Source organism: Liolophura sinensis, chromosome 6, assembly GCF_032854445.1.
Source record: "Liolophura sinensis isolate JHLJ2023 chromosome 6, CUHK_Ljap_v2, whole genome shotgun sequence".
Lineage (NCBI taxonomy): Eukaryota > Metazoa > Mollusca > Polyplacophora > Chitonida > Chitonidae > Liolophura > Liolophura sinensis.
In genome coordinates, this window is record NC_088300.1 from 14,409,052 (window position 1) to 14,425,912 (window position 16,861).

A 16,861-nucleotide genomic window follows, 5' to 3' on the forward strand; every position below is an offset into this window, starting at 1 on the left:
TAAAACCGAGTGACAAACAATGAATAAGATACCTTTTATGGAAAAAGGCAATTTTTTTTCCTTCATTGTCCAAAAACATTATTATGCTCTTTTCAGTAACATGAGCTGGAAAGCAAAATAAAAATAGTTTGGCTATTTAGAACAATAATTCAGATGTGCGCTTGGCTGGGGCGATGAGCAACGGACCGTCTTTGTTGTCGTGATACCACGCGAGGTTTGTGACAATCAGATAGATCTTTCACAGCGATCATGTTATATAACGTGAAAAGTAATGGCGACACTGGAACACAAAAGACAAAAAATAAAAAATAGTTTGTCTTCTTTGTTACTATAAATATAGGCAATTTTATTTATTGTTTCTTTCATACCACCTTTACTACAAAAGGGATATTTTCCATTTTTGCATGATTAATTACATGCACCCAACATGCAAGAACAGCAGTTGTTTTTAATATGTCCCATAAACGTGGCTTTTACACTTGTGTTGATCGTTCTTTCGGGAACAACTATTGAGATTACGATTTTATACATTATGAAATATCCATTATGTTTGATAACTTGTATTTGTATGACAGCTATAACGCCAGATTTGCCATCAAGGTGGGGTGACGCGCCCGCAGTTGTATAATTGCTGATCACACGGTGTTATAGCGATGTCTTTTATTAGACGTTGTTTGGTTTTCAAGTAAAGTACATCGGATCTTATGGGATTTCCTAGTGAAAACATGAATACATCGCGATGCAGAAATAATGACCTTCTCGTGGAAGTTAACATCGGTTAGCTGTGCACACACTACAAATTATTTCTGCATTGAGAAAACACTCCAGGCTCAGTGAGTAACAATTTGTTTGGGTGAGAACAAAACCACATAATGGCGAAAACATTTTTATATATAGGACGACTATCTTTGAGATAAACACATAGCAATATACTATAAGCAAGATATAGAGCATCCTACAGGATAATCATCCCTCATCAGGCGTGACAGCTAGGTTTCACCCTGAGATTTTTGTAACAGGTGAGGGATGGTATATTGATGCATTTACCTTTGCATTATACACTTATAATCGGTGAAAATGATGATTCAGCGCTAATTTACAGACACCACTGTGGTTTGGATCTTAAAGACAAGTGAGGTCGTTTTGGGGTGGCGAGCGTCAATATCCACCAGGACCACTTATATATACAATGTAGAAGCGTCTTTGGAAGAGAGTATCTATTCCTTTACAGTGGGCATTGCTCGGGTTTTTTTCACTCAGTTCATTCCCACAGCTTCCTAAATGCATCACGACCGAGGACAGTCCAGATCTTGTGTTAAATGTGATCAGTGTGGCGATTTTTTAGCGTCTAGCTTTTCTTGCATCTTCAGAGCGTTTCTCTGCATTTCTCGGAATTCCTTGTCACTGTACACCAACTCTCTGTGAAAAAAGATCATTACAAGTTTAGCAGACGACTCAAATTTGCGGTTCTCAGATTTTAAAACATTCTCTGTTTCCACTTTCTTTGCAACCCAGTCCGCCAAGAGATTTTTCAACGAACTCATCCACATAATATTTGCTTCACAAATTGATAAGGAACAATATTCCAGAAATCTTTCACCCTTACTGAACGCAAATGACTACATAGCATAGAGAGTAAAACCAAAGCAGCGACGACAGTGTGATACAGTTGGCAAATGGTCACAAGTAACTGGTGAAATAAGGCCTCTTGTAAATTTAGCTCAGTTAGGGTTTCATTCTAACTGTTCGTGTATGTGCTTGGTAACTTATACTGCCATTTATGTAGCACCATGGTTATTTCGTCTGTTGTACATTGATCCAATCATGGGCTTAAAGTGAATATAAAAGTCTGCCACTATATATACACAGTTATCACAGAGAATTATGAAAAGAATACTATGAAGTTTTGAAAGATGAATTTGGGGAAATGGCACTGACGAACAATTCACTCCAAGTAGCCATGCTGTAGTAGCCCTTATGAACTTGGCCAATCACTATGGTGTCTTTTAGTGAATAGACAAATATCGGTGCAATAAAATGAATTTTTGCGATTAGTTTAACCGCAGTAACTTATCAGAATAAGCTGGCAAGAAAACCGCCTCGGCTGAGTCATTGCTTGAAGAAAAATATTGTGACTGCATTATTTTTCCTTAGCAAGGTAACATTTATTACGAAAATATCTTTGCAAAATCTGAATGAAAGAGTCTGCCATCATTCAAAAGATCCTGCTATGTTCGGTAAATTCCCTGAAGTCGGTACAGCCAGCTGGGCCTAATGCTTAACCCACGCAGGAAGAGGACGTGCAGGACGGCTAAAAAGAAACGCTTATGTCCACAAACATCGCCCTGAGCGAGCGAACACCAAACTAAAAGAAACATTGGGCCTTTGAACAAGGAACAAAGCTGATACTCTTTGGTTGGGTATCAGGCATGTTTCTTTGTATTTTCTCATTGTCACATTGTTCAATACCGATGGTACAGGAGAGCTCCTTTGGCATCACCAAATGATAGCTAGGTTCTGACGAGATAAGCGGTGTAGAATTCTTAAAATATTTTTAGAAAATCTCTGGAATACTACTTTATCAATTAATTCAATATTAGTGGCTGACTATGTTCACTTTAACGTACACATTGAAACACAGGAACTGACTATTGCATTCCAGAAATGAGGCTTCAAGAAGAAAAAATGGTGCATATAGCTCAGAATCCGTATTCTATATTCATCCATCATTGATTACGGACCACCAAACTTACAGTTTAAATATCACATTTGTTTACCTTGCAGCAATGTCGAATACCAACTATATATGTTGATTTAAATATTTCGCAAAACCATGATTTGATCCTTTTTACTGTGGATTAACCTCACCCGAAATCAATTTCTCCATCGTGGTCTTTGTCCATTTTGTTCAGCAAAATTTGGATTTGTTCATCGTTTAAGCCAATTTTAGCTTTCTGAAAACAAGAAAACATCAATGAGGCGTGACAAGTATACTGATTTGGATCACCCAACAGTATAGTGCCTTCAAAAGTAAGGCCAAGTGAACCGTAAAATCGCTACTTAGAATCAGTGAGTGAGCATTCATGTATATATTCATACACAGACCAGAATATATCAGCTTGGCTATAAACTATGCATGGCTTCACATTCCAATAAGTAGCTAAACCATTCAATGAAGCACAATCATGTAGCTAAATTCAGATCATTTTCCTTCGTTTTGTTGAAGAGGGGAGGGGGGTAGAAATAGTACATATTCTCTTCTGGGCGAATGTCTTCCCGATCACTCATCTTTAACGGGTTGTGAGTTTAAGTTATCTATTTATATGCTTATATTGATTGATGTTTTGCTGAACAGACTGAAAAGTGAGTGCCTTCATTTGCCAGGTATATGCATGAGAATTCTGGGGAATCAAACCGAAGGGACCTGGACTCGAACCTGCGGCTCCAATCGACTGTAGCGAAAATAACGCTTTAACTGAATGAGCAGTCAAGTATAAAGTTTTATATTATTGATAAGTTATTGTCTGACAACAGTATTGGATTCAAAAAGAGGAACAGGTATATAAAATTGAATTCGGTAGCAAATATGCCAAATGCCCATTTACCGTTATTCCTTTAACAAACTCTTCACGACTAACTGTCATGCTCTGGTCCTTATCGAACTGTTTGAACAGATCCAGCATCCGAAGTCCAGCCTCCTGCACGTATTGTTTCAGTTTGGTCATGGGATCACGCCTGAAGGCCCCCATGGGGTCTATAGAGTCCACGGTATCGTTGAGATCAACTGGCTGACACGTGTCAATCGAACCGACCACGCCCCCATGAACCACTTGCAGCTGTTTTTCCTTTTGCATCCGAATTCGCATTTCCTCGAACGCCCCAGTCACAATAATGTTCTGGGGGAAAAATGCATAAGAAAATGCAGTGCAAAGCACCAGGTATCTACGGATTGAAATAACACTTGCAAAATGTCTTTGTATAACACTCAGCTCATACTCAATTAAAGGCAGCGTTTGAAAGCTTTCACAGATTTTTTTGCGAGTTTATAAAATTTTGTGAGTTTATAAATTGTGTGTAAAACAAACAGATTCCTTTATATGAATGGCTGTTTGAAAAACCATAAGAAGTCATAAAAAGTAGAAACAGACCAGCATTTCAATGCTGAGCTACGCGCTTTCTAACGGATTTCATGGCACAGTCAATGACAGTGGTTAGACTTGCTCTCCAAACCACCCACTGACAGCGCCGTATACACAAGAGGCAGACTTGGTTTTCTGAATAGGTCTTATCCTATAATGTAAAATCTATATTGCCGTATTCGTCTCGAAGATCTATAATCAGATTTCCTACCAAATATCAATAAACCTTTTTCCCGTTTCTTTTTGCAGTTTGGATATTAACAGCGAAACATGTAGTACAGTTTTACCTCCCAAGAATGACGTAATGAAAAGTAAAACGTAATGTTCATTTATTTATTTAGTTTGATTGGTATTTTACGCCGTAGATTATTTCCCTTATTCCACAGCAGCCAGCACAATGGTCGTGGGAGGAAATCGAACAGGGCCTGGGGGAAACCCACGTCGCTGGCAGACCTGTCCACGTACGGAGACGAATCCAGCATGATAACTCGTGACGTTGAACTTACTGTCAGATCTAGGAAGGTCAAAGCCGTACAATCATTGCGGTCTACTGCCACCAATAACGCCATCGCTCCTTCTTCCCCTATGGGGTTGGAACCAGCCTAAGCAAAAGTAACGACAAAAAACTTCAGACAGTAAATTCCTGTACACTTCCCAACAAACATGCTTTAATGACTTGCGATTATGGTATAGAATGAATCTTGTATAAAACACATGTACTTTGTTCTTGGCATCATTATATATAGTTGAAACAGAGGGGGGCGTGGTTTGATCAAATAGCCGCCGGATTACGTATTCATTAATTTTCTTGCAGCTATCATTATTAATTTTTCAAGAATATTAGCAAATCAGAAACTAAATTTGCAGCGAACCCTAAGTTACCTACCTTTAAGGTCCGTAAGGTGTCGTTCGCCTGCACACCGGAAGCTATGCACGAGATGCCCTCTTGTGGAAGACGGTTGTAGCTAATATCAAGTTCCAGCAAGGAGCGGTTTTGCTTCAGTGCTTTGCCCATCTCACACGAGCCGTCCAGCCCCATGCCGTTCATCGATAGGTTGAAATATTTCAATCCAATATTTTCCTGCCAAAAAAAGGAAGACAAACATTTCAAATTTTGTGTTCAACTTGCAAAACAAAAACATGTACATTGATATGTAACTTGTCGGATAACTCTGATATAGACAACCGTGAAATGGTGAGTATCTTGTAGAAGATCTCTGAAATGGTGAGTGATTTCTAAGACAACTGTGAACAAGTGGGTAACTTGTAGAAGAATTCTGGAATGATTTAATAGCTTTAAACGAATTCTGGAAGGTGAATAACTTGTAGAACAGCTCTGGATGCCGAGCAAATTGGAGGGAACCTCTGAAATGGTGAATAACTTGTAGAAAGAATCTGGATGGTGAGTAACTTTTAGGAGACCTCTGCAATGGTGAGTGTCGTAAGACAACTCTGATAAGGTGAGTGACTGATAGGGCAACTAGAAGGATCTAAGGCACGCGTAGATGTAAGATGCCTCTGAAGTGATGAATGATTTGCGGAGCTAACTTTGAAATGACAATTGTTAGCAGAACTAGTATAGCGTGACAAATAACTTTCACGATAACTTTGAAATGGTGAGTGTAGGATAACCATAAAATAATACGTCACTTGTAGGACAATTCAGAAATGATGACCAGTTGTTTAAAACTACTATGATTATAGTTACTAACTTATCCGAGCCTATACTCTGACTTTGTCTGTAGTGTATGGAATAATCTGATACATACTTGCAAATTTTAGCACCACGCTGATATTCTAAGCAAATTGCAAGAATATTTTGTGTAAAGTACAAAGTAAATTGTAGGAAAACTAGCTTGTAAGAATACGCTTGCATGATTACTTACAAATATGCTCTACAGTGGTATAAAAAACATTTCGAAACAGAAAATGTACCCGACAATTGATAGATTTGTATACTGTATCTATATCCGAATGTAATCCAAAACCCAAAGACCAGCTCTCCTGTACACATTTGTCAAATTTTACAACACATTTATTAGCCAAGTTATTGTATACAGGCATGTTGAGCCCAATTTGTGTTTATCAACATGTAATGACGACTTGCATACCGCTGTCGCCACGATATGGCTGAAATATTGCCGATGTTGCTCATTCACTCATCTATATCGGGATGGACAGAATTATACCTGAATTCCCTCAGCCAACCAGATCGCTCCCTGAGTCCGTATCCGGTTCCAGCTCAGGTCCAGCAACTCCAGTGATTCGTTATCTGCGAGTACATCTTTGAAGAGTCGAGCACCAGAATCTTGTATCTCGTTATGACTCAAAACCAAATGCTTAAGAGTACTGTTTTTCTGCAAAGTAGAAATCCGTGAAATATATTCCATGAGGTATTCCATAAAAAATTATTTTACCATGAATACATTATTTATTTTTCTTCTTATTTCACTTCTACGAGATAGAGAAACCTATCCGAAATCAGTCGACATTGTGGTCACAAGGCTCCTATATAATGCTTAAGTCGATCATCTCTACAAAAATGAACGTAACCATGTCAGCTGTGGAGGCAAACACGTAGATCACGTCCTTTTGATTTGATAATTTTCATGATCCAATTTTCATGATCCAATTTTCATGACCCAATTTTCATTTGGCACATTATTTTCATAATTCATTTCGTTTAGCATAACACCAAATGTCCGCAGAAACTCATAACTCATATCGTGGCAAAATTTACACAGGTCGTTTGATTGTACTGGTATGATCAGATACAGTAGTCTGCCTTTCTTACCCTCTTTAATTGATACATTTTGGTTGTATTTTCTTACCTTTAGCATATCATAAAGCATAACCACAGCCTCGTCCACTATGCAGTTCCCTGAAACCGTCAAACCTTATCTTAACAAAAGTATTTGGAATCTTTTGAAAATCTAATATTATAAATAGCATAATATTACACATAAAGATGACATAACTTCAAAAAAATTTTTTTTTGAAAAAACTAAAATTGCTTAAGCTAGACTAATGTTTTTTATTCTTCAAAAGCAAAGTACTAACATGGTGCGTACTATTGGTATCAGTTACCATTTTATCAGGCCTGTTCGTGAGGATTTCATGTGAGTGTTAATTTAACAGCTTGTTAACCGTGTATTGGTAACCTACTGATGTAAGGACTCACTGAATGATTTTAGAAAGCCTGGACTGAAAAGTTCGGTTTCCTCCGACCATAATGTTTGCCATAAGTGAAAATATTCTTGAGTACAGCGTAAAACACAAATCAAGTAAATAAATATACCTACAGAATATTTCCCTTTTATCATGTACCGCTTCTGGTAGTGTCTCTGTTTTACTATTGCGTGTTACACAGAAGTGTTTACCTTATCTGGTTGAAACCACCGCCCCATTGCAAGGTATGTGGCGAACCATACTGACGTCAAGCCGGAGCCGATCCATATCGTAAAGCCCTGCGCCAACACGGTTTTCAAGCGATTATGTTCAACTGCAGCTTCGTGTTCGGGTATTTTTTCATTTTGACCGAGAACAAATAGGTCTTGATCTTACACATAATTATCTTTATGTTCAATATGATTTTTTTTCTACTCACCAGAGAGATCAAGTTTCAGCACTGTGTTGTTATCCTGTAGAACTTGACATAACGCTTTAACTCCGGACTTGCCGATGCTGTTTTCGGCTAGAAGCTGGAAAAAAATGTCAATGTTAGGCTTCTTTTTTGCCTATTTTTACCCTCCTCCCACCATCATGATTCAGTTGCCGTTGTATGAAACTGCGATCGACAAAATCATGTACGGCCCTCATATAGAAAACTAAATAATTCCTATCATGTTGATTGTGTTATTGGACTACATAGTTGAACGTCCAAATATTTTGTTTTAGACTTTCTTAGACTGTGTTTCAAAACTATGATGTCGGTCAGGTTTTTGCTCGAAGTGAATCGGGTGGAGCCTGGGTGACTCGCACCCTCCTCCCAAAGTATGTGAACCACTAATCTGACTCTGAGCATGGGGCGGACTCGCGGTAGATGGACTCGAACCTTTAACCTCATCAGGCAAGAGCTATTGGTTTTCCCAAAAATAGTTTTTTGCTAGATATACGTGAGTGTGGACGGAGGGAGCTTAATGTGAACAGACTGTCTCAGCATATGGTGGACTGTGTAACTATTGGTACTATGTATCATTAATTTAACTGCTCTGAGAGTTGTTAAGAATCTTGCGGAAAGGAGATCGGAATATACGTGTATATGCGAGATTTTACGTCACCTTTCGTCTAGCATTTGCTTGCAGGTCGTTTGTGGTCCTGTTCAGTCACATGATCGGATTTCGGACAAAATCCTAATCCGATAAACTTTTCTTTCTATCACACAGGAACCATGCCTACCGCCCTGTGTTTCCTGAACAGTATGGTAATCGGTTTGTGGTCTCTTATAAAAGTGAACAAAACACTATAATCTAATGGCGGTAAAATCTATGTGGAATTTTGTTTTGTTAGATTATATCAAACTTTTGTTCTGAGTGGAAGATCACAAAATATGAGAACCCTTTTCCATGAATTATGGAATAATATTTCGTAGAAATCGCCAAGTGAGTGAATTGGGGGATTATTTCGTTATAATGATATATTCCTTGATTTATTGATTTGATTGTTGATTAACACCACACTCAGGTATTTTTCACTTAATCTATGGAGGTCAGTATTAGGACACATGAAACCATAATAATGAAAACGAGGGCGATATTGCTGTTCGTTTGTAGTCTTCTTTTGTATGTTTTATAACATTTTATTTCAGCACTATATTCTTTCACAACCTTCTAACTAATGTAGCTACCGTTGTTACCATTTCATCCGCTCGTGTCATAACTGATTAAGCCTTCGTGGAAATTAAATGTCAATTAAGTCTACATTACCAGTTCTGAAATGTAATAGTTTTCCTTCAGCATATTCGCCAAATGCATAGCCCCTTGAGAATCTATGAAGTTCCCTTCCAGGTCAAGGCGTTCTATTGTTGTATTACTCTGAAAAATACATTGTTAATATAATTTTATTAAGCATACATTCAGTATTGACAAGGAGTATCACATTGCATACATGTAATTCAATTTAATGAAGAGCCTTAAGTTATATGTTTTTTTCTTCAGTGGAAAAGAAAAATATCAGTAAGTTGAAGTCTGTTATCAAACATTTATAACCAGTTATAATAATGAATGTCACTGTGTTTGGTGCATAATGTCTTTATCAGCTCAAGTTACATGCTTCAAAACATTATAAATATTGGAAACACTGTAAGAAATTGGGTTTGGAAAGACATTGGAAAGATAGTTTTTAAGAAAGTATTAAAACAACATGTACAATTATAAATTAGGCATGAAAGAGCAGAAAAGAAAAAAATCGTATTATTTGATAAATTTATAATTATTAGACAGGCCCCAGTGATCTGCGTCACGTAATTTTTCCCATCTGAAATGCTCCATAAGTGGTGTTTAGCACCGGATCTGAGCATCAAGACAATCGCGGCTTACTCGGCGCATTCCGAGTTGTGACGGAAATAATCGAAGCGATATGACCTTACCTCGAGCGGTATAGAGAGTGCTTTCGTGCCATTTGATCCAAGCCCACGATACTTTAACACAAACTCCTTTTCCCTGAGGTTTCTTAAGAACATGGATATGGGTGTAGTGTCCTCTCTGCTGCAGGCTCGTAAGTACTCTGTCCGACCAGATGTATCGTGTATCACTCGGTCGGGGTATAACAGACCTGTCAATCAAACAGTCATCTAATCAGATCTGAGGAGAGCCCAGCGTTATTTGTGATGAGATGACTAATGGAGCAGTCAAATCCCTCTGTATAGTGTTACAGCGTTTGTCAGCTTGTTACAATGCAATCGTTCCTTGCCAGTGGTGTGACGAATGTGTTGTGAATAAATAGAAATTGTAGGTGTTTGCTGACCAGCTACATAATATGGATTGGATTCGCATTATAACACGGTTGACAATACATTATGGTTAACATTATAATGTGCTTGACGTTATAATACGGTTGACTTTATGACATGGTCGACCTTATAATATGGTTGATTTTATAACAGGATTTACTTTATAATATGGGTGACTTTATTATCTGGTTGAAATTGTAATATGTTGGAAATTATAACAATGCAACTTGCATGACTACCAGTAAAAGTTTCAGTGAAGTCTGGTTAATAGAATCAACTATCTACCGTCATGTGTGGAAGTTACATGTAAATGAAACTTACTTTTTGATATTTCATGGAGAGAAACATGTTATTTTTTAAAACATTGGGCCTATGTGATTTTTACAGTGGGTCTAACGGTCAGCACGATCAACGAATCAATGAATTATTATTCATTCATGATAACTGATAAGCTACTGATAATTATTAAAAACGCATTACAGATGAAAAGATACTGAAAGTAACGTCTTCAAATATATCGATTACCATCAATATCAACATCAAGCTCAGTTTCATCAGAGTTGGCACCTCGATCTTCCTCCTCGTATCCATCCACGTCATCCTTTCCATTGGTGACGTCACTGTGACGTATTCTCTCTGACCCGCATGAACTTAAATGATCTTGTGAAAACAAAACATCGTCTTCATTGTCAGAGTCCACTAGTTCAGTCAACAACAGTTTGTCCTGAATTGGAGTTCGCTTAAATCTAGCACTCTGGCGATTGTTAGGTGCGCGTCTGCTTCGACCAGATAATCTGCTGTTAGCTGATGTCGGTCGACTGTTTGCGGAGTGTGGAGGTAGGCTGACGTCCCCCTCATCGTCTGCCATGACGTCATCGTTGGGAGTTGGTGGCACAGCTGGAATTGGTTCCAGATTTGGAGTTTCTGAAGCGACCTAAAAAGAAATTAAGTTGAAACGTAAAAAAACTATAAACTGAATTCTATGAACGGGTACTTTCGATCTAAGAATTTATAGTTTCGATTAATTAAGTTTAATACCATATGTAATATGTACCTGTAGATGTTAAGACCATGCCCAAAGCATAGGTCCCTGTTTGTCCAAAACCTGCAGTACCATTAAGCTTAATAGGCTTAATTAATTAAGCTCAACAGGCTGTCACAAGGTTTAAATAAAGTTGGAGATCAAATACCAGCCATTCAAACACCGAGCGCGCTCAGGTTGTGAAATTCTGTGCGTCACGTACTGATGGGAAAGTATACGTGACACTAAATATAAAACGGTTTAATTCCCGTGAGGTTTAATGGTCTGAGAACATTGGCCTCACGTGTTGGTTCCATGACCATAGTTCATTTCCTTTATTAAACTGATGATTCCCCATTGAGATACTGGATCAATAATGATGCCATCCGACTGCACTATTCAAATATTGATAAGAGGCATTTGGACCAAGAGTGTCGACATTGGCTCATAATATCAACCATTATGATTTTATACACCACAGTGGTTTTTCATGCAATTCGCCAGGGTTGATTTCCTACTTGTAGATAAATTTATTTATTTATTTGATTGGTGTTTAACGCCGTAGGCCTACTCAAGAATATTTCACCTATACGACGGCGGCCAGCATTATGGTGGGCGGAAATCGGACAGAGCCCGGGGGAACACCCAAGGCAATCCACAGGTTGCTGAAAGGCCTTCTCACTTATGGCCGGAGAGGAAACTTGTGGATAAAAGATCAAACGGAAAATTGTAAAAAATGTTTATACAGCTATATTTTATGACAATTTAAATAACGAGCTCATCGCATATACGCAATCAGATGATTTCACTAGTCGCTCATATCTAAATAAAATAACCTATAATAACAAGTCAAAATTTTTCGCAATGAGTAGGCTATATATGACATTATTGCTATAGCAAGTATGCAGCTGTGTTTTAGGATGACTGGGAATTTGCCGCTTTTTAATTCCGTTAAAGGGGCGCTGTGTTAAATGACATCCCTATTTCTATACACCCAGCGATTTGTATCTCTCAGATTATACGCCTATATAACAAGGAAGTGTTGGTATCACTTAAATTCTCTGCTATTTGTTTCTTACCAGAACATCAGCCTTTATTTATTTAGTAGGCCAATAAATAATTGTGTTAGAATTCAAAAGCTTTGGTCTGAAGATTAAAACACATTTTTACGTTACTATCTTACATATCTTCACATGATCAGACGGTGGGTAAACAAACCACACAAGGGTATAACAACCATACTTACCGACATCGTCACAATATTGGTGCCCCAAGATCTCAACGCCTAATTAAAACACTCCGTGGTCTTTGGCACCTTAAACGTTTGTCACCTCGAATGTTAAAGTTCGTTTTCACTCATTCACTTCTGCACTGAAATTCTGCGTCAAAGAGTAATTCCGTTCAAGAAATGTTTTTTGGTTCACATGGCTTCAACATTCGGCTACCGGTATGATACTGATGAGTAACTCTCGGGTTGCATTTGGTCACCAAACAAGCACCTTTGTATTCTCTGTACTACTACACGTCCAAAGTGAAATGACTTATAGAGGTATCCAACAGCTAAACCAGGGCAGACCCAAAACCAGCACAGGTATATAAACATGTGGTGTTTAGGCGGGGTTAATCCGAGGATTATATGTAGAAGTAGGGGTGGGGAAATACGCCAGTACGGGACCAGCAGTTCTTTGTCACCGTCAATTGTTTACCACTCATGACTGAATAAGCTAGAGCCGGCCCTAGAGAATTTTGAATGTTACTGAGATGGCAATCGTGTGTAGACTTGTTACAGTGCCGAGTACCCCTCAAAGACGCAATTCTAATGTGTACCATAATTCCAGCTAATTATATATTATTTAATCAAGTTGAACCATGGAAACAAACGTTGTATATAGAATAAGGCCACATGGCATTAATACATAAAGCCACAACTTGACTAGGACGGACGCCGCTGTGTTTGAACAGGGCGTTGGTGATCATGTGTATAGGACTAGCTTTTCCAGTCTACTCTGTTCCACGTATAATTGGTCATTTTACAGGTTCTCACATCTGTTCCTGTACTTCCATGGTTTAACAAAATAGTAAATGAAAGGCAGGAAAACGTTACCGTAACCTATTTGTTCTGTTTAATGCACAAATGATTATGAGTAGAATTTGGTAAATAATAATATGTCAAATAAGTACTTATGAAGTAAGTATGTAATAAATTTATCATTCAGGGAACACTCCTACAAAATTTCTTGAACACATTTTGCTAGTTTTTCTAGTAAAGCCAGGTTATTCTTTTACGAGGTTCTATGCGGGTAACTTCTTTCCCCCCAAAAACTAATTAAAGCCGTTTTTGTAAAATTGGAGTCTTGATTCAATACAACTGCATTACGTATTGTACATTAAATGAAAAATACATGCTTGGTTTGTGTCTTTTACCGTTAGGGTAGTTGTAATCGCATTAAAGCAATGCAATCATTTACACTTCAGGCGAGCATTTGTAGGACAACTGATTAAAGATCCCAATATGATTGTGAAAGGTTTTGGTTCAAAGTGGTGTAATGACCTGAGTTTCATAGAATTCGATTATCCATAAGTCACATGATTCCATTCAACGCAAATGCTGCGAAATGCACTATTTATTGATTGATTTATTTATTTAACAATTTATTTATTTATCGATTTGATTGGTGTTTTTACCCCGTACTCAAGAATATTTCACTTATACGACGCATTGTGGGAGGAAACTGGACAGAGCCCGGGGGAAATCCATGATCATCCGCATGTTGTTGTAAGACCTTTCCACCAGTTTGCGCGAAATGCACTATTAAATGCAAAGTTGTCATCCAGCAACTTGCGGATGGTTGTGGGTTTCGCCCGGCTCTATCCGGTTTCCTCCAACCATAATGCTGGCCGCCGTCATATATGTGACATATTCTCGAGTACGGCCGTAAAACACCAATCAAGTAAATAAATAAATATAACTAATGTTTTAGATGCTATTTACTTGGGATTTAGGGCTCGATACTTAGTTTGTGCCTGACACATGAGTTTCCTTGTCTGACACTGTACTTGTCAGTTTAGTGTACTGTACTTATTGCAGGCATGCGGGTATATTCATTCATTCGACTTAACAACTCACTAACTGTATACGAAGCAACATGTTTCGTCCAGACGTGGTTCCTATAGGTGTCCATTTTCTGGTGCTTACTGTAGTCGTAGGGTCCAGTCACATTCGACGCGACAACAACAACGACAGCAAGGCCTGCAGCTGCAATGGGGTGCCTCTTCCAGCGAAGTGGCAACTCAAGTCTAAGCTGAATTGTATATTGTTCTCCTGTAACACTGTAACTCCATTACAAAACAGCATTATCCTTAGATCGAGAAAGACTCTATTTCTTTAAACATGTTCAACAGAGGACATTCAAAATAAATATGGTTGGCTAAAAAACACGGGCACTTCATTCTAGAATCATTTCTATTTTTCGCGTTGTCGATAGTTTGAATGGTAACTGGGGATAGGTGTTGTCTTTCCCCGACGCCGTTGCGGTTGTAGCGTCCAGTTAGAATGAGCCTTAATTACTGGTCATCACCTGTAGGACAGCAAATCAGGTGGGGATGCAAAAAATTCCTGTAATTAGAATGGTTATCATATGTTCCGTGAGACCGTGTATTTTCTGTTTGGCAATGTCTATTCAAATATTCCTTTTATATAGAGAGTAAACAATCTCTTGGGGCCTTAGAACACTTTGCTGGCGTGCCATTTCTGTGATGTGATATGCCTTCAAGTGATCTCAGAAAGGACATAATGACAAAATGAACCAGTTATCAAAGCAGTAGAATATAAATTATTTATCACCACCGATTAGTTTCAAGGCTCTGATTTTAACCTATAGCATACTCCATGGCCATTTTGTGACGTAAAGAATGCATTGACAAGTATAACCTCTTTGAACTTGTCAGACTTCTAGCAATATTCACCATGGAGTGCGTACGCTTCGCAAGCTTGCCGACAACGACTGTTCTCCTAGGTAAGTCTTTATCCTTTAACTGTACAGTATTAAATGATTCAAATTGTAGAAATCGAGGTACATTCGACAGGAATTTCCAGATTTCCCCGCATTTATTGTGCGTGAGTCTTACATTACAAAACTGTTAGTGACGCTTAAGGGGCAGTTTGTACTGATTTTTTGTTTGTCTTACACGGCCAGTCTGCCACCAATACGGCGTGTAAGTGTTTGATTTTAGATCAGGGAGATTTTATCCTTAGTTTGCCAAAGAAGAAGAACAAAGACGTGTACTTATAAATTTTAACTCAAATAATAATAATAATAATAATAATAATAATAATAAGAAGAAGAAGAAGAAGAAGAAGAAGAAGAAGAAGAAGAAGAAGAAGAAGAAGAAGAAGAAGAAGAAGAGGAGGAGGAGGAGAAGAAGAAGAAGAGATTCGGTCATTTTGTACAGCTTACAGAGTGACCGATAACAAATAATATCTATATTTTCACAATAAGATCTTTAGAAATAAGTAGTGGCATCGTTTGCAGATTTTACTCTGGGCTCTCACGTTGCTTTAACGTATAAACCAGGCCGCCATCGTATAAGGATAAATATGGTATGAATCACAACCCAATAAACACACCAAAAATGTTCACCATGCAGTCTATGGCATTCTGTTTCATATTTGTTCATAATTTCACTTAACCTGTGACAACAAGTTTTGTCGACATAGCGGATATTTTGTACTCATATGATGCGTATAAATAATTGCAAGTAAAGCTTGAACGATACGCCTGTATTTGGTTGTTACTCGGCACGACAGTATTCAACTGGGTAATATATTTGAGTGAGTAGCATTTTACCGAGCTGTGTATAACCGAGTAGTACTTGACCGGGTGGTATTTTTGATAATGGCTCTAGTTCGTGACGGTGGCTGTGAGTTCAGCTCATATTGGCTTCCCCTCCGGCCGTACGTGAGAGGTCTGCCAAGAACCTGCGGATAATCGTGGGTTTCCCCGGGGAATATCAACAGCAATCACTGTGTTATTGGTCTTTTTACATTGCTGCTGGATTGGCGCTATCAGTGAAGTTATAGCATAAAATAGCAAATCACACACTGTAACCCATTGTTGGACAAGCTTTCTGAAAGATTACCCAGTGTGATTGAAATATCATATTTCAGACAGTTCACGTCATGCGCGCATATACTATCATGATCAATCAGTGTTGTACGTTCTTCTACATGCTGAACGTACAATTTAAAGTATATACTACTTACTATAACGATCGACTGGTGACTGATTTATTGATAAATTGGTGTTTATCTTTCTCAGTGCAAAAACGGCGTTTAGAGCCCTAAACGTATATCTAAGCCAATATTTTGTCCGTTACTTTTTACACGTTTACATACTTAATACGTATTACCCCTCAACGTGCTTAGTCATTTAGCATATTCCTAAACACACGTTTTGGCTCTCTCTAGGCGAAAACATGTTTAGCGTCTAAACGTGTCAAAGGAAACCAGTCTATCTAAGAACGATAGAACAAATGAAATATATGTATTTTCATCTCACATTCACATTCTGTTGTCCACAGCGGCCTGTATTAATACAATGTCTTAAAATGAGCATTTAAATACAAGAAATACCGATTTATAACTTTGCATATAATACACAAAATGCATGCCTTGATTTACTTGATCTTGTACAGGAGAGAACATATATATTGAACGTGACACATACCTTGGGGTACATACAAAACGAAAAA

At 38.1% G+C, this 16,861-nt stretch overlaps 1 protein-coding gene across 1 annotated transcript; it reads right to left on the bottom strand.

Moving 5' to 3' along the window:
• Positions 1-1,325: 1,325 nt before the first annotated feature.
• Positions 1,326-12,362, bottom strand: LOC135466922 (leucine-rich repeat-containing protein 74B-like). The gene is made up of 12 exons (XM_064744674.1): positions 12,357-12,362; positions 10,615-11,023; positions 9,727-9,911; positions 9,065-9,172; positions 7,747-7,840; positions 6,971-7,020; positions 6,329-6,496; positions 5,026-5,220; positions 4,646-4,741; positions 3,606-3,896; positions 2,869-2,954; positions 1,326-1,419 (listed from the first exon to the last, which is right to left on the bottom strand). The coding sequence occupies exons 1-12, from the start codon at positions 12,360-12,362 to the stop codon at positions 1,326-1,328; spliced, it is 1,782 nt and encodes a 593-aa protein (XP_064600744.1).
• Positions 12,363-16,861: the final 4,499 nt, after the last annotated feature.